Source organism: Cariama cristata, unplaced genomic scaffold, assembly GCF_000690535.1.
Source record: "Cariama cristata isolate BGI_N322 unplaced genomic scaffold, ASM69053v1 scaffold2560, whole genome shotgun sequence".
Lineage (NCBI taxonomy): Eukaryota > Metazoa > Chordata > Aves > Cariamiformes > Cariamidae > Cariama > Cariama cristata.
The window spans coordinates 96,641-112,869 of NW_009596180.1; the positions used below are offsets into that span (position 1 = coordinate 96,641).

General features: G+C 42.9%; 1 protein-coding gene across 1 annotated transcript in view; it reads right to left on the reverse strand.

The window, feature by feature from the left end:
- Positions 1-16,166, reverse strand: part of LOC104165267 (transmembrane protein 2-like) — a 48,552-nt gene extending 32,386 nt beyond the window's left edge. The window contains exons 1-12 of the mRNA XM_009704846.1: positions 15,947-16,166; positions 15,440-15,628; positions 14,921-15,090; positions 13,844-14,053; positions 10,276-10,481; positions 8,601-8,670; positions 7,835-7,963; positions 6,729-6,814; positions 5,244-5,375; positions 5,088-5,123; positions 4,132-4,284; positions 1,976-2,153 (exon numbers count right to left, since the gene is read on the reverse strand). Coding sequence (XP_009703148.1) covers positions 1,976-2,153; positions 4,132-4,284; positions 5,088-5,123; positions 5,244-5,375; positions 6,729-6,814; positions 7,835-7,963; positions 8,601-8,670; positions 10,276-10,481; positions 13,844-14,053; positions 14,921-15,090; positions 15,440-15,628; positions 15,947-16,166 — 1,779 coding nt within the window. The remainder of the gene's footprint in view (positions 1-1,975; positions 2,154-4,131; positions 4,285-5,087; positions 5,124-5,243; positions 5,376-6,728; positions 6,815-7,834; positions 7,964-8,600; positions 8,671-10,275; positions 10,482-13,843; positions 14,054-14,920; positions 15,091-15,439; positions 15,629-15,946) is intronic.
- Positions 16,167-16,229: the final 63 nt, after the last annotated feature.

The following is a 16,229-nucleotide window of genomic DNA, read 5'->3' on the forward strand; positions in this document are numbered from 1 at the left end:
CAGATATCTTAATATGTGAGATTTAGGTTTGTCAACACAAAGGCAACTAGAATGCTTTTTTGTGGAGCGTAATGTTTAGGTCTTCTGTTCTACTTGACTGTTATTTTTATGCTGGAATTAAACAAGATCTGACTGGTTTTATTATTTGTTGTCTAACCAATCTGCTGATTAGTCTGATTAATTACAATTACTCCTTCAGCATGACTAATAGTTTTGTCATCACTATACAACTTGCAGTAATGTTTGATTTCTTCTTAAAAAACAACTGTAAAATGATTGTTGTTTAGGGAATTAGTACTTAGCTACCCTTTAAAAAAGTAATAAAATGAAGTCTGGAGATGGAAAATTGATTAAAACAGTCTACAGGCTCTATCTTAACTAGTCAAAGACATATTGTCCCACATAGCAATTAGCAACAAAACCATAAACTAACCCTGGTCCTTCAAGTCTCAAATCAAATTTAGCACACCTGGGTTCAATCCAGATAAAACGGAATCAAAGTGAAAAGTGCTGGGATGCAGGTGGTTACAAACATAAATGTTTTTTTGTAATAGGTTGACATTGTACTATTTTAATTTGCTTTGCAGAAGCATTTAGTAAGTCTTCTGACCACTTTTACTTTGAAAACCTTATATCTTAAAGGCATTGCAGTACTAAACTCTCAGACAAAAAATGCTGAGATATTTAACAGGCTTGTTGGCCTCAAACCGTGCAACTGTACTAAAGAGCTGCATTTTCAGCCATTCAAGGTGTAATCATCCCCTTTGCTAATGTGCGCAGATATAATCTGTCTGAAACTATTCAGTTGGACAGAGTCCTACAGCCACTAATGGAGGAAAAATCCCACTCTCTTCCGTTCCACCGATCGAACTTTTTCATCATACGTTTTTCTCTAAGCTCCCCTCCCTGGTTCCAGGTTGATTTTCTCATTCATGTTTTCCATGACTATCTTATAACCATTTCCCCAAGGGAGGACATAAAGCAGGTACGGCAACTAGCCCTTGTCTTCCTAAAGCTCCCTAAAGCATCTAAGGTAACTAAGATCTCTTTATTGAAATGCACAGGAACTGTGTTTTCTTTAGAGGACCAGGCAAGTGACTGCAATCAACATCATCCTTTCATGAAATACCCTCCTGTTGTCGGTCTAAAATGTACCAGAGAGGGGACACACAAACTAACTGCTTGCCAGGGGGAAGGATATTGGTCAATCCCAGAGCAATGGAAATTTTCCTCAAGATAAAGCCAAACCTCAAGCCAAAGTTACTGCAGTTCATGGACATCCTAACAAGCCTGAACCTTGTTTGAAAAAAGCTAAGGAGAGGTTATGATCCCTGGGAGCAAGCCAGGTGGAATCCATAATTTCCCAAGCCAATCGTGCAGAGCCACGATTCCTGCAGGAATCCAGGACAAGGACTAGAATTGCTCAGCATCCTACAAGTCCTGCCAAGGCAGAGGTACAGAGCCCCATTCTGCTGTCACTGCTCAAGGGAAGTCCCTGTTGTGCTCAACAGGAATTTCACTGCTGACCCCAGAAACTGGGTAATGACTTTGCTTCTAAGGTCATTTGCTATTTCTGCGTAAGAATTGCATTGCAGCTTACTGTTTCCTGACATCTCATTTGTGTCCCTCTCAGTCTCTGAGGCCAGGTCCTCACCAGGTGCTCGGCACACATAAGCTGGTATTGCTGCACCAGCTAAGAGTAGTGTTCTGTGTCTTTTGATTACAAGGTGAAACCTTCCTCTAATGCAGATTTTGTTATGTATGTCTGCCCAGGCATAAGATACTGTCACATTTTACTGTCCTATAAATAGCCTTCACTTTAAAAAAAAAAAAAAACAAACCACAAAAAATGTTGCAAAATGAATTGATGGTATGCACCAACCTAACATGCAGCACTTCTTGGAAACTCCTGCTCTTCTAAAAACTTCAAAAACTTGCACATCTAACAGCATGCATTTCTGCTTTCCTTACTTACACTTTTCTCCATCAGGATCTGTGAAACATTATTCTGAGGGCTTATCTGCCAGGAGTTTTTCATGAAGAACCCGATGGCACTTGAGTATCTGTCAACAGTCGGGGTGAACTTCTTGAAAGTGCATTCTGCTATCCTGACAGGCCCATCATAAATCTGGAATCCACGAATAGGGAACGTCCTGTGAGATTTAAAAACACACACAGTCCTGTGTTAAAAGCTGGGCAAACTCTGAGTCTTCTCCTGAAGGCACAGAAAGATATTAACAAGTAGCTAAACCACCTTTCCTTTCCCAAAACCGGGATCTGGACGCACATCACACAGTTAATGAAAGATGAAACTCTGCTGAGTATCCTCTACAGGATAAGGCTCAGAGCCAAAAAAACTATTCATAAGCGTGCCTAAGGCTTGTAAGCTGGGGTAAAGCAGTTCAAAACTCTTGTCCTCAGCCACCCAGGAGTTCATCACCACGAGGAAGACCTGAAGGGCTGTGTGACAGTATTGCCATCAGGTTTCCTGTTCCAGGGCAGATGGGTTTCTCAGGAAAACATCAGCCTGATTGAAAAAATGGCATCAGTCAGACTCCCTGGAGGAAAGCATCTCCTTGGAAGCAAATACCAAGTGGTGCAGCACAGTTTCTCCTGTCCTTGCAAGCTATTTCACATGAGATCCCTAGGACCTAGTCCACAGCATTTCATACAGAAAAGCGATTCCTGCAGTATTGGTCCATGAACATGTTGTCAAGACATCAGCTTGCAAGCCATTTCACATGAGATCCCTAGGACCACAGCATTTCATACAGAAAAGCGATTCCTGCAGTATTGGTCCATGAACATGTTGTCAAGACATCAGTGTTGAAGGAGACAGCACTGAAGTCACAAATAAGGACCTGCCCCTTCCACGGTTTGTTTTAAGAAAGTGTCAACTTCTGCTTGGCCCTGGCCATGTTTGATTAAAGCATGGCCTGCATCAGCTTCACAGATGGTAACGAAGCTGGCTAGTAGCAGCATGGAAGGGTAGGTCAATGCCTACCGAGTCCAGAAGAGTTGCTCAGACAGGAAAGCCACGAAGTGGACAGCTCATGGGCACAGAGGTTCTCTCCAGCCTGGGTGTCACCAAGGCCCAGATTCCGCCCCCAGCCTTGATGTTTGTTCTTACTGGTTGGCCCCAGAGATCCACAAACACTTTGCCAATGGGAAACACCAGGCTCAAACAGTGTTTCTTGAGCAAATAATTCTTCTTTGATTTCCAGAGCTGTTATCCCAGTAGTTTGGTCTGGTACAACCCCTACATCCCATTTTGCACTATGGTGTAATGAAAGGACAGGTATCACATGTTTTGGCATACTCCTTTCCAAGAGTACATTGCTTGACAATATCACAGATTATTAGAACTTGTTTGAACTGCAAAGGAGCTTTTTTGCAATTGCAATTAAAAAAACACCACCGATAATAACTGAGGGTAGCTCTGACTATTATTGCTGTTCCACACAGATCCCATTCCCCTTACAGCTGAGACCTGTATAGTCAGGGCTGTGTGCGTGGCATGTCTGCTGAGTACTGCTTATTACTTAATTTTATATTCCTTGTAAAGGGTTTAATAATTGGTGAGCATCACCAAAAACATACATTAGGGTAGAGTTTAGGCTTGGGGAAGCACCCCTTGCTATGGGGATGTGGGTAGGCACTGCAGTTGCTAGACAGGAGGCTGTGCTGCTATCAAAATAGAAAATAACATACAGCTATTGAAAGAGAAATAAGATACAATAATGAAAAATCATTTCTCCTTTGTCAAACCGGCCATGTTTGCCCAGGTATGCCAGCAGAAGGGACAGTGGCATGGTGTATGGGAGCTGTGCCATCAGTTCGACGCTGTGCTACTGAAGCACTACACAAAAGCCATTCGGTATCTTTCAGATTCTCTAATCCATTCTCCAGTGACTAATAAATTAAGCAGAAAATTAAATCAAATACATTCAGTTGAGAATGCTCTCAAGCTGTTGGCCTGAAGAGTGAGTTTATTCGGATGCTTATTATTTCTGGCCTGTATAATAATTTAAACACCCAGTATAAATTACTCTTTGGTAGTCACATTCATTCCTGAGGCTTTTCTTCTAGCTTACACTAACACCAAGAAGAAATGGCAGAAGAATAACTCACTTGTTTCTGGGCAGTGTTCTGTATTCTCCATTTGCCCCTTTTCCCCAGTAGCTGTTTTGGCCTCCCTGGGAGCCAACGTTGCTGCTTTCTCCAACAAAAATGGAGCGTGTAACCTCCAGACTGGAGCCTTCATCTGTCGGGAAAGTGCCATCACTACAAGCAAAGAAACACCAGGTAACTATGCAGCACAGTATAACCAATTAATTAATACTTTTAATTACACCACAGACACAGTAGAATTTCTTTCTTAATTTGCAAAAAAGTGCATGCACCGGTATAACAGCCTCCTGTAAAGCCTCTTTAGAAACCAGCAAGTTAGTGCTGATGTAACTTAGTACTTGGGCATCAGTAATACAGGTAACTTAGTCCGGGTAAAACCAGTGCTCTATACTGAGTTGCTTTGTAAATTTTTAGCTACACCCCTGAAGCAAGCACCAAATACCACTGATTCTCATTGCCTACAGTGGGCTTTGGATATGGCTTATTTTTGTAGGTCTTTTGCAAGAGGGGTCAAGACGAGAGCAGCGGGAGGATGGTAGGCACCAGCAGAGGAGGCAGGAGACCTGCTGTGCCACCATCCTGGGGACCATCCCAGGCCCCCTGCCCTGGCAGCACACGAGCTACGGGCAATGCTGCTCCACCAGCCTAGAGAACAAGAAAAGTCTCGCTGAAGGCAGAGCCAGATGTTTAGTCTACTGGTTCAGGACCTACCGTCCAAAAGGAAATATTGGGCAATTAAGATGTATTCCCCAGACATGCTGAGGCAAAGAGAATGAAAGGCTAAATTGCCCTTTGTATTAACGGCTGCGCAGGGAAGACTTGATGTGGTCTGGGAGGGAAATGTGAGGTTTTCTTGTGTCTTACAGTAATTACTAGGGGAATGTCTCAGCTTCCATTCTTGAGCCTGTTATATTGGGGGAAAAAAAATGGGAAGAAGGCCCATTTTAAGAAATTACCTGGCCAGAGTGAGTCCAATTCCATTGTCTGAAAACCTGGGACAGAAGAAACAGAACAGTGTAAATGATGAGGAATGTCTGCAGTGAATTTGGCCTACAGACCTATTTATGTCTGCCGTGAAGGGAATGATATAACACGTAATTACAGTAACCTACCCCGAGTTGCGGAAAACAATGTCGCCGCCCCTGGCCCAGGCCCCATGGTCATTATTTTTAAAAGCAATAAGACCATCAATCACGGCAGGAACTCGCGGCTTTTCAGGATCAGCATCTTGATGTGGGCGAAACCTGAAACAAGGAGCTTAGTTAATGTGGCACAGGAGACATAGGAACCGACCTCAGACAGAGGAGGTCACCCCTGGCAGGCCTTGTTTGGCTTCCAAATACTGGCACGATGGGCCTGAAGAGGTGATATGCCCTAGATCAGAGTCAGGCTATCAGCTTGATTTCATTTCTGTGCTTTGGTACAAAGCAGAAAACAAGAAACATTCATAAGAGTGAAATTCTGGCCCCAGTGAAATCAACAGGCAATTTCTCACTAGACTTCAGTGAGCCCACAGCTACTCCTTCATTTGATTCAGCATGATTTAGAGGCATAGAAAACATTTTTTCCAAGTCACTTGGGTCCTTTTGTAATTGTCCTTACAAGGCCCATTGAGAATCCCTGGGTTGATGCTAGAAAATCAATGAGGCACTTTCAAGAGTCTCATTCAGCAAAGATAACGGAGTAATTGGAGCTGTTTTCCTTGCATGTACAGACCAGACCTCCATATGCTTCTGTCTCTGCTGAAAGAGAAGCTGTCATATGGAAAAAGGATTCACCCTGTGAACTGGGCCCTTCTCAATTACTTGCAGGCTATTTCTTGCCACACTGACTGTTAATGGTAGATTTGTGCTGTGTTTGGAAAAAAAATCACTGTTGCATTTTCTGAGTCTACCCTCACCTCCTACTTCTTCCAGCTGCTGTACTAAGGGCCGTGCCTCCTCTGTGCCCAAGGGGATGGCCCTGGCAGGGAAGTCTCACAAGGGACACAAAGTCACCCTTTCCTTTCAGCCATACAGGAGCATCATATGTGGCACCAATAGGGTATGATGGAGGAGGAAAAAAGCCAAGGCTTGACCAGGAGCAGTGGCCGATTTCTGCCACAGCCTCCTCACATAGACCCATAGGGCTGCACTGAGAAAGAAAATGGCTTTAATTTACCCGCTTCCACTCTGCGAAAGGAAGCTCAGAGGTTTTAAAGCAGCTGACAAAAAGCTCTGAGGCCACTTTATTTTCCTCATTAATCCTAGACCAGTCTCTTACGTCACCTTTCAGATGTAAGTTCTTCTAAGTAATTAATAAGAAATGTTGGAGTTTACAAACCTGCTAATGGACTAATGGGATCTGGATCCCCTTTCAAGTGCTTCACTGCTTAGTCCTCATAACTCCAAGTACACATGTGTCATTTTTGGTCAGCAATAACACAAACAATTCAGTGCATAGCTATGAAGTATGTGCCTCTGCACATCAGAAATAGCTTCTGTGTTTTTTTCAGATCCTCCAGCCATAATGAGGCATTAATGATCTGCTAAATACAATGCAGAAGCCAAGAAGCAATACAACTATCCAAAATACTTAGCCATGCAGCACGTGCTTACCTGGCATTATCCACAGTGAGATACTCTCTGGGATCTTCAGCGCTGGCTCTCGTTGTCTTTACTCCTTTTCCAATAAACAAACCAGCCTGAAAATGTAAGTGACTCCATTTATTTTAACAGACCACCCAACAGAGACCAGAAATCCCAGATTTTTATCAATGAACGTGGGTAGCCAGTGCGTGCAGGCACAGCAAGAGCCTGGGCTTTCTCTCCCCTTTCCGTGTCACTTGGCACTGCTCAGCATGACTTTAGCACAGGATGTAGCTCGCTGGAGTCAGGACAGAGCCTGCCCTGCCATATGTTATGCATCAGCATCTTGGGCTGTCTTCTGACCCAAAGCAAGGCACTGAACTCCCACTCTCTCTCCCCTTTGCAGAAGGCAATAAGGGACTCTGCCAAGCTCTTGATAACTTTTTGGAAAAAGAGCGTTGTCAAGAAGTAAGGTTTTAAAGAAAGAGTGACGAGTCCCCTGACAGTCAAAGGAGAACATGAGCCGCTGTAGCCAACTTAAAGGCTTTGGGCTAGAGCAGCAGCTGTCATGGACCAAGTTGTAAAATATACAAGGCACAGCGAACAGCACTGATTTCAAACTATAATCCTGAGAAATAAGTTAAAAATGCTTTTTATATAGCTTACAGGTTACGTTTTCATGTCAACTGTATATTTGGGAGAAAGTGTTTTTCTTGGAATTACCTTTGAATTTTTGGTCTCATTTCTCAAAGGTGATGAGCAGGCCCTGGCACAAATGACTTTTGCTCACCCCCCTATATCCTTGCACCACTGTGGCCAACAGCAGTGCTCAGTGTCCTGCCTGTCATTCCTTAAATTTCCCCCAGTAGCAGGTGTACCCATGGCCTGCGCACATTCCCTCTAACACAGGCACCCAACAGAAGTGCCTGAAATGGGACTCCCCATTCTGCTCAGCTCCCTCTTTAATCATTAGAAAGAGCATTACCCTCAAAAGTTGATTGTGTCTTGATATAGTGTTAAAAGACCTTTATCAAAATGTAAGACACCCATGATCATCTGATTTCAGAGCACCACACACGGTCAGCCCTACGCCATAATATTATATTGATAGACACACATAAAAATCATCCACGTGCCTTGAAATTGGAGTGGACTCTGTTGTTGTAAAATACTCCCAAGGGGGTATGTTCAGCTTGTCCCTCTGGATATCGCCCCTCAGACTGTCCAGTGGGAACCCGATGGAAGATGTACCACATCCCGACATCCTAAAAGACAAAGGGAGGCCCGAGAAATGGGACACTGCAATTATGATAGGGGTTATCATGAGGACTTAGAGTTTCCCACTACGCTGGCCAGATTTCTAACCTGAGCCGGCCAAACGTGCGAGTGCCAGGGGACACATGCCAGCCCATACTCTTACACCTCCCAACTTATCCTTTGGCATGCACAGTGGGTCCCCAGGGCACACACACATGGGTTTCAAAAATGCATATATTGTGGATGAAATTCAGGTGGCTTATTAGAAAACATAGCCTTCTCTATACAGGCACATTAAAAACAAACATGATTTGGGTAAACATCACAGATAATAACAAGGAAAGAGTATATATTTATATATACAAATGTAAAATTTTATTGGGCATTTAACTATTAACTACTAATAAAAATCAACATTTGCTAAGAGACATCACACATCATTTCCAGCCACAGTTGTGAGAGAAATCAGTGTGAGAACTGTAGGCAAATACTTGTTCTTAACAGAAACAAAAGTTGCAGAAATACATATCCAAATTTTATGATGTCTTAGTAAAAATTCATTGCCCTCACTCTAATGACATCAATAAGAGTAGAATATATGGGAACTGGAGGTAAAGCATAGCTCTTGCCGCTAAATGATTTTACCTGAGCACCAGCTGCTGCATTCTCTATTAAGTTGTTGTTTGGATTTGCAATCCAGAATGTGCTGACAGCCCTGAAAAATCAAAATCAAAATGATCCTAAGCAGTTACCAAACAGGAAGGGTTACATTTTCATACCACTGCACTGGACTTGAGCCACAACTCTCCTATTGACTTTAAAACTCCACACAACCTTTTAATGGTACCCTTTAAGGAAAAGAAACCATCTAGTAATGTCAGACATGTTATTTATGGAGCCACATGCTGAACCTATTGTAAATTATATGAGACCGTTAACACAAAATCCATGCTCTGTTAAATGCAGCTTAAGGATACTCAATGTCTTTTTTTTTTTCCCCCCCCTAAGTTAAGCAGCTTTGGAAAATGACTGAAAAGTGAACTTCTGGTTTGTTTTTTGGAACCTCAGGGGCAATGGCAGGAGGCAGGGGATTCTCTACAGATTTATGAAGTTTCTATGTGGAAAACAAAACAAATGTCCTTGCAAGCTGCAAATGGCTCGTTAAGCAGGAGATTAAGGAAATATAATTTGATGTTTGTTCAAATAAGGAGTTTTTCTTCAGAGGGAAGATCAGTAGTGGTGCAAACAGAAGCCAGATATAGCTATGAAAACATTGTCATCTGTTGTCTTACTTCATTTGATAACATCTTGTGCAGTAATAAAGACCACATGTAAAAACACTGTAAACCTTTTCCCATTACCATACCAATTAATTTGATCATTCTAAGCAGAAAATCTCAATCATTTTTTATCCACCTTAACTACTACATAGCACAAATCCCCACTCCTTTGGATTTACAGAATCACCAAATAGGTGCAAAATAAATCTGTATTAACCACACAAGCAACCTTGGTATTTCAGCAACAACAATTGTAATTAACTCAGTTGGATTATTTACGCAAATCAAAATACGTAGAGTTTGGCCACTGCATCCTTTTCCAGAAAACATGAAAATACAATTTCCTTCGTTAAACTGTGTTCTTGCTTGCAAACACTAGCCAGGCCAATACCTGGGTCCCCGACTGCCCATGTTACAGCTCATCGGTCTCCAAAATAGAAGCTAACTTTGGTCAGCTATATTGGGATATTGCTTATTATTAAATGATGCCCACTGTAGTTTATGTTAATCTTTGCATTATCACTAAATCTCCTGATGTACTCTAGATATTCATGCACTCATGTACTATTGACCAATTTACTCTAGATGCTCCAGCCCCAATTCAGCCCCGGTAGAAAAAAGGCAAAAACTCCCTGTGCAGTAAGTGTTATTTTTGCCAGTCTATACCAGGGCTGAAGCAACTTGCCTTTATTTGACAGATTTCATGGAGCCTTCAACATCCTACTTGGAAAGAATAGAAAGGGGTTCAGAAATGAGCAAAGCGCTCTAACATATTTATGATTCTCAGGAAACGGCAACAGGAATAACCAGCAGCACATATTCCTTGCTTAGGATTCACGCAGGTGTTAACAGATATCTTCACAAGCAAAACGTGATTGAGTAGCTAATTTATTTTAAAACAAGAAATGGTAGAAAAAGCTACAATTTTTCATTCAAAATCAAATGGCACCTTTCAAAAGTTTCACCACAGCATTCTTTGGGATCTAGCTACAAAGCACAATGTAAGAGCAAAACCTGGCTACAGCTCCCGGAGCACTTACATGCAGTCGGTGCTCGGCACAGGAACGTAATTTCCATAGACGTGGCTGCGGATGGCAAGGCACATAGCCTCACTGCGGTCTGAAGGCAAGATCGTCCCTGACCTCGTCAGGAGGCCCAAGTTGTGATAAAATGTATTGCGTTGCTCCGTCCCGTCTTCGAGGAAGAAACAGTGCCCCAGAGTGTCATAGCCAATGGTGTCTTTTACCTGGCAGAAAGTACACAGGCCATAGATCGCAACGCTAACAGCAGTAGGAACTATCACTGATGTGCTTTGCTTAGCAATAAATTCCCGAAACACTCACAGAGTGGTTTTGCCACCCCACTATATGGCGAGCAGTGCCTCCATAGGCATCAGTCCTGGAGCTAACTCGAACTACATGCAATTTGCACAACTGTGGACTGATCTTCTTATACAGCAAAACTGCCATTAAAATTACTCTGAGGAAGATCGCATGCATAATTAAAGGAAAATGGCAAAATACTGGATTTAAAACTGCCCTCAGCTCTAAGAGAGAATATTTGATTCAGTGTCATGGACTAAATATCTGCATAAAGGTAAGTGTGTCTCGCATGATAGATCAACAAGTTAGGATGGTTAATCCAGAAATTTTCACGACTGCAATACTTTCCAAATAAAATAAGAAAATCTTTAAAATGCACCATGTGAAGTAATTTATATTAACAAGGTTTCTGTTCTTTCTCCTCCACTCTCAGAAGGTGCAGAGCCATTTCATTTCTGTAACGATCAGCTTGGACAGAGATGGTATTTTACTGTTTCAGTCTATTTAATATTAATTGACATGCATAGGGATATTGCATTAAACCCTAATTTGACCAAGAGGACTTAGCACAAGCCTCCTTTGATGTACAGTCTTATGAAGATAAATTCAGAAATCCTTCTTTTAAATGTAAATACTAAATCAGGCTAGTAAAAATACCAGCTATTTGTTACTAAATCTTACTGAAACCTTAACTTTGTACTCAAATGATCCCTGTCAGCATATTTATTCATTCTTCAGGCATGCAAAATTCCAGTTGACGTCAGAGTTATGTCCGTGTAAGACTGCAAGATTAACTAATATTAACCTACTTGGTTATTTCTGTATACAGAGGGATGCTTGAACTAAATCCATTTCACATTCATATCCTGTGATCTCCCCTTAATGGGCTGCAACTGTACGTAACATCTGGAGTCACAAACAGTACAGTTGCCATAGGTTTATCTCTACTGGATTTCATCGTTTCCTGGCAGTCACCCCTCAAACTTGTCATCTGCTGCTCTTGTTTCGGCCTCAACAAGGTGTTCAAGAGAGAGTTAAAAATAAAGCACAACACAACCAGGTACCCAGCTCCTCACTGATACAGTTTTGGCAAGCCGCCGAGACCCTGCACGCAGGTACAGTAGCTCGGAGTGAGCTACAAGGAGGGTGACAGAGAATCTACATCCAGCGACACTGAACGTGTCCCTACCAGCAGAGTCTGGGAAATACAGATAGGAAACAGATTTAAACAAAAATGCAGGTGTCCTTGCCAGCCTGCTAAGAACAGTAAGCCTGGCTACTTCTACCCTTCCAAATGATGGGCAGAAGCTGCGCTAAGGAGGCCATGGAAGACTATTTTTGGAAAGAAACTGTAACAACAAACCACTCGCTGTTTTAAACAGCATTTCAATTGTAGAATTTCATTCTTTTGAATTTAGCTGAAGTTTGGCTAATCTGTGCTTCAGACAGTTGCATAAAAACCAGCCTTGTATCCGAAATCAGATTTTAGCTTTAATTAGCATGATCAGTCACAGCTTCAGAATCGCATGGCAGCCCTGAAAACTTACATACCTGAAACTATATTGATCACTCTCCTAACCAGAAATAATGTCATTTCAAGATCACTTACATTTGCCCTGAAAGGTAAGGGTCCATGCCATTAGATCAAAACCCCAATAACTGATCTGTTGTGGCATATCACAATTAGAAACTACAAGCTTGGAAAGGAGCCCACCTGCGGCACTGTGACAGCAGCATATTACTGTACGCGCCAGCATGAAACACTGTCCACAACACAGGCTACAGCCCCACTGGCGTGTCCAACACCAGCTGATTAAGATGCCTCTAAACACTGAATTATATATAGTACAGCAATACAATATAAATGACCTTTATGCACCGCAACGTTAGACATGAAAGACTACAGTAGCCTGCGTACGCCTGACGTGTGCGAGGGCAGCGAGAGGCATGTCGCAGCCTGCTTCCCAGCCACGGTGAGAAACCCAAGCTGTGGGTCCCGCTGCCGCCGGCTTGCAAAGAGCCACAAGCCTGGCACATGGGAGCAGCAGATGGGAGAAGGGCCTTACAGACAGCACTGCGTGACCTGTACACATCAAAGCACAAACCACAGTGCTCCAGCAACGTACTTCTAAAATTACATCCTCTAAACCGTCAAGACAGGAGGGGGGAAAACCCCACCTAGCTGGTTTATTCTGCCTCAAGGGCTGAAGTTTCACAATCTGATGCTGAAATGTGTACCCATCTATGTTATTTAACTGCCCTGCTTCAATACACATGCTCTTCTCTCGAACTGCAAATTATTTTAATTTACTTTAAAGGAAGGCTTTTTATTGCATTTTAATTACTCTTTATCTTAATGACTATATTGACACCACACGATCCTTCCAAACAATCACATATTTAACCTTTGCTATAAAATCTGTTCACTGATTTATGGACTCAAAGCCCTCAGTGGTCACATGCGAGGAGGCTAGATCTCACACTTGGGTTCTTGATTTCACAACTATTGCACCCCACACATCCAGGAAAAACACGGGAGGTCATGGATAGTTCAGGGAGTGTCTCTGCCTGAGCACACATCAGGTGAATGAGGAAATTCCCACAGACACCAAAAGACCGTTCAGGGTCCTGCAGAGCACACAGCAACTGGACGTGTCAGGACTGGAGCGGGAACCTGTCTTTCCCAGCTGGGACATGTATAGCTTTAGTGTGGGTTTTTTTATTTTTTTAAGTTCCTCTCCACAATGTCCCCTGCGAGGATCTAGGTCAAAGCCAAGTTCCTGAGGGCTTTTCTGGCACTGAAGCGGCCGTTTGGGTCTGTCCCTCTCATATTTCATTCCCTTTGTCATGTGAATAGTTTTGGATATATTTCACATTGCCCTGACTTGAACAACCCCTGTCTTTTTTATCTCCCTTGCAAATTGAAGGTCCATTGCTTTAGTCAGGTCCATTTACAGTCTGTTGCTTTAATTTTACATGAAAGTTCCTATTATCACAGAATGTCCAGAATAACCATGGCAAAGATTTCACTATATCTGATTACTCCTTTACTAATATTAATTAGGCAATACTAAGAATCTGAAATTAATTTCAAGGAGCTGCACTACCAGAGCAACAGTTCTAACCTGAACACCAGTCAAATGAAGTTAACAAGTTGGGACATTTCTTGGCGAAAAGATGTCTTGTTTCAATATTCTGAATTCTCTTTGCATCAGAAATAGCTCTTACTGTTTAGCAATGCCTAAGCAAAGAAATGAACTTGGTACTAATAAAATATGTCTCCTACCAGAAGGCCATGAGTTCCATGTATGGCAACACACCTAGAGAAGCAGTGGTGGATAGCCAGGTTATCAAGGTACGTTTGGCGTTCGTATCCTCCCCTCTCATCCACGTCCTCAGCCAAGTGAAAATGCACAGGGTAACTGCCCAGGATTTGCTGCCCCATGTTTTTTAATTCCACTCCTGACATGTGAACAGAGCTAAAATTCCTTAGGATCTGTTGAGACAAATGTAGATCCAAGTAAGGCATTACAATATAAACACATGCAAAAAGAAAAAGGCTTTTCTTTCTTTCTTTTTTTTTTTCCCCTCTCATTAGGCAGTATGTTTGCAGGGTAAAACAGGGCCTGATCCCAGAAGGAGCTGTCAGCTCCCTGCCCTGACTCACAGCCGCGCAGCACCTGCAGAGCGCTGTGCCAGCGGCTCCGCACCCACGGGCACGGGGCTGCCAAGGACGAGCAGCCTAACCGCGTGTGCAGCGTTTGGCAATAGCAGTGGGTACAGGGCTACGGGCAAGGTACTCCTGCCAGCTACAGAAAGGGGTAGCATTTACCACCAGGCTCTATTTCCTGGCAACTTTATCCTTGTCAAGTGATTTTAGGCCAGACCTGCACAGCTGCCTGATTTCCACCAGCTGGTAGACAAAGCCCCTGCAACAGCAAGATTTTGCACCTCTACCAAGAACACATGGGACAACCAAGAGGAGGCAAAGCACGACAGGGTGAGACTCAGCACTTCTCTGAGTCATGAAGGGAGCAGGTTTGCTTTGCAGGAAGCACAATTTCTTCACTGACACCTCGTGAACTACGTAACTTCATACTGACCCTACTGACAGCGATGCCGGTAAGAATCTCCTCCAGCCCAGAGAAGGGTACATTTTTGTATACACGGTGAAGAAAATGGCACAGACTCATTGCAAGTCTAGTTTTGCAAAACAGGCCAACAAACCTTTCCTTTCCTCATAGACAAATATACTTTTTCTCCCAGAGGCAATGGTAGTTTCTTGCAGTATACTGCTTGTTTACAAACCAGGAAAGGAACTGTCTGAAACCACCTGTTGGCACAAGCATTACAAATGACTCACTTTAACGTGTCCTCCAAATGTGTCAAAGGAGAAAAACTGGCATTGATTTTGTCCATAACATGAGTCTTCCATTTCTCCTTGAATAAGTATATTTCTAGTCAGAAGACCAACCTCTGCCCTCATATCGATGCCATCTATGACTTCTCCAATGTGAAGATAAAGTGGGCTTCCTGTGAAAATCAGAAACCTTTTTATTCGGGGTGAGCACAGCATCTTCGTTACCACGTTGGTCTAAGCAAGTGCACACCTTTCATTTAAGCAATCACCAAGTCTGGGGACGTGCTCATTTGTCAGTATCTGATCCCAGAGGAGATCAGCACTTCCCCTGGATTCTACAAGGATTGCTGCCTCGGGTCAAACTTTCAGGTCCCAATATAATATTGGGGCCTTCAGCTCTCATATGTGCCCATGTCTTTATGGGACAAAAACTAGCTAAAAAGACAAGTAAATGTAGAATGTAAAAGACAAGACAATGTAACTATTTACCACAAATGAGTAGCTTGATAAAATATTTCATACCATCAATTTTCACTTGATTACTTTTACATTCAGGGCAAGGAAGGAGATTAAACTCTTCAGCCTGATGCATAGAATAATCTGTACTGGCAATGACAATCCGGTCGCCAGGTAACCAACTTGTAACCTCATCCACCAAATGAAGAATTATTCCTTTGGTCACTTCCACTTTAAATCCATTATGAGGCACCCCTGAAAAATGAAGCAATCAATTATTTTTAGAGTTGCACACAACAGAATCATGCAATTAGTTGAACAGCATACCAGTTTAATTTTTATCTAGATAACTCTGTGTGCGATAGAAGTGCCCCAGCCATTCAATGTGTCAGTGTCATCTCTTTGTAGGCAGCTAAAACGTTACTTTGTGAGAGTACTGCTGTTAGCTTGGTCACTGTCCATGTGAGCAAAAGACTACAGTATTATTATCATTGCACTGTTCACATTCCCAGCAGCCAGAAAAAAGCAGAGCAAAGCAACAGAAGACAAGCAATTGTCAGGAAAGACTTAAACCTTTTATCCATCCACTGAAAGCAGTAACAGTAAAACGGGTGCCATCATAGGTGATGAAATCTCTTTGGGCTACGGCTAACCCCGTTGATCCGTTCCCGTCATACTCCCGTTTGTCTTCTGCTGTGGAAAGCTGACCCCCTCCGAGGATCCCCACCAGCGCCCAGGGCTGCCTGAAGGAGACCGGGAAGGAGCAAAGGGAGTGACATCCCGAACCCTCCATCCCCCAGAGAGCTCGGGCGGGAGGGGAGAGGGCAGCGCGGCATCCCTCCCCTCCCTCTGTCTC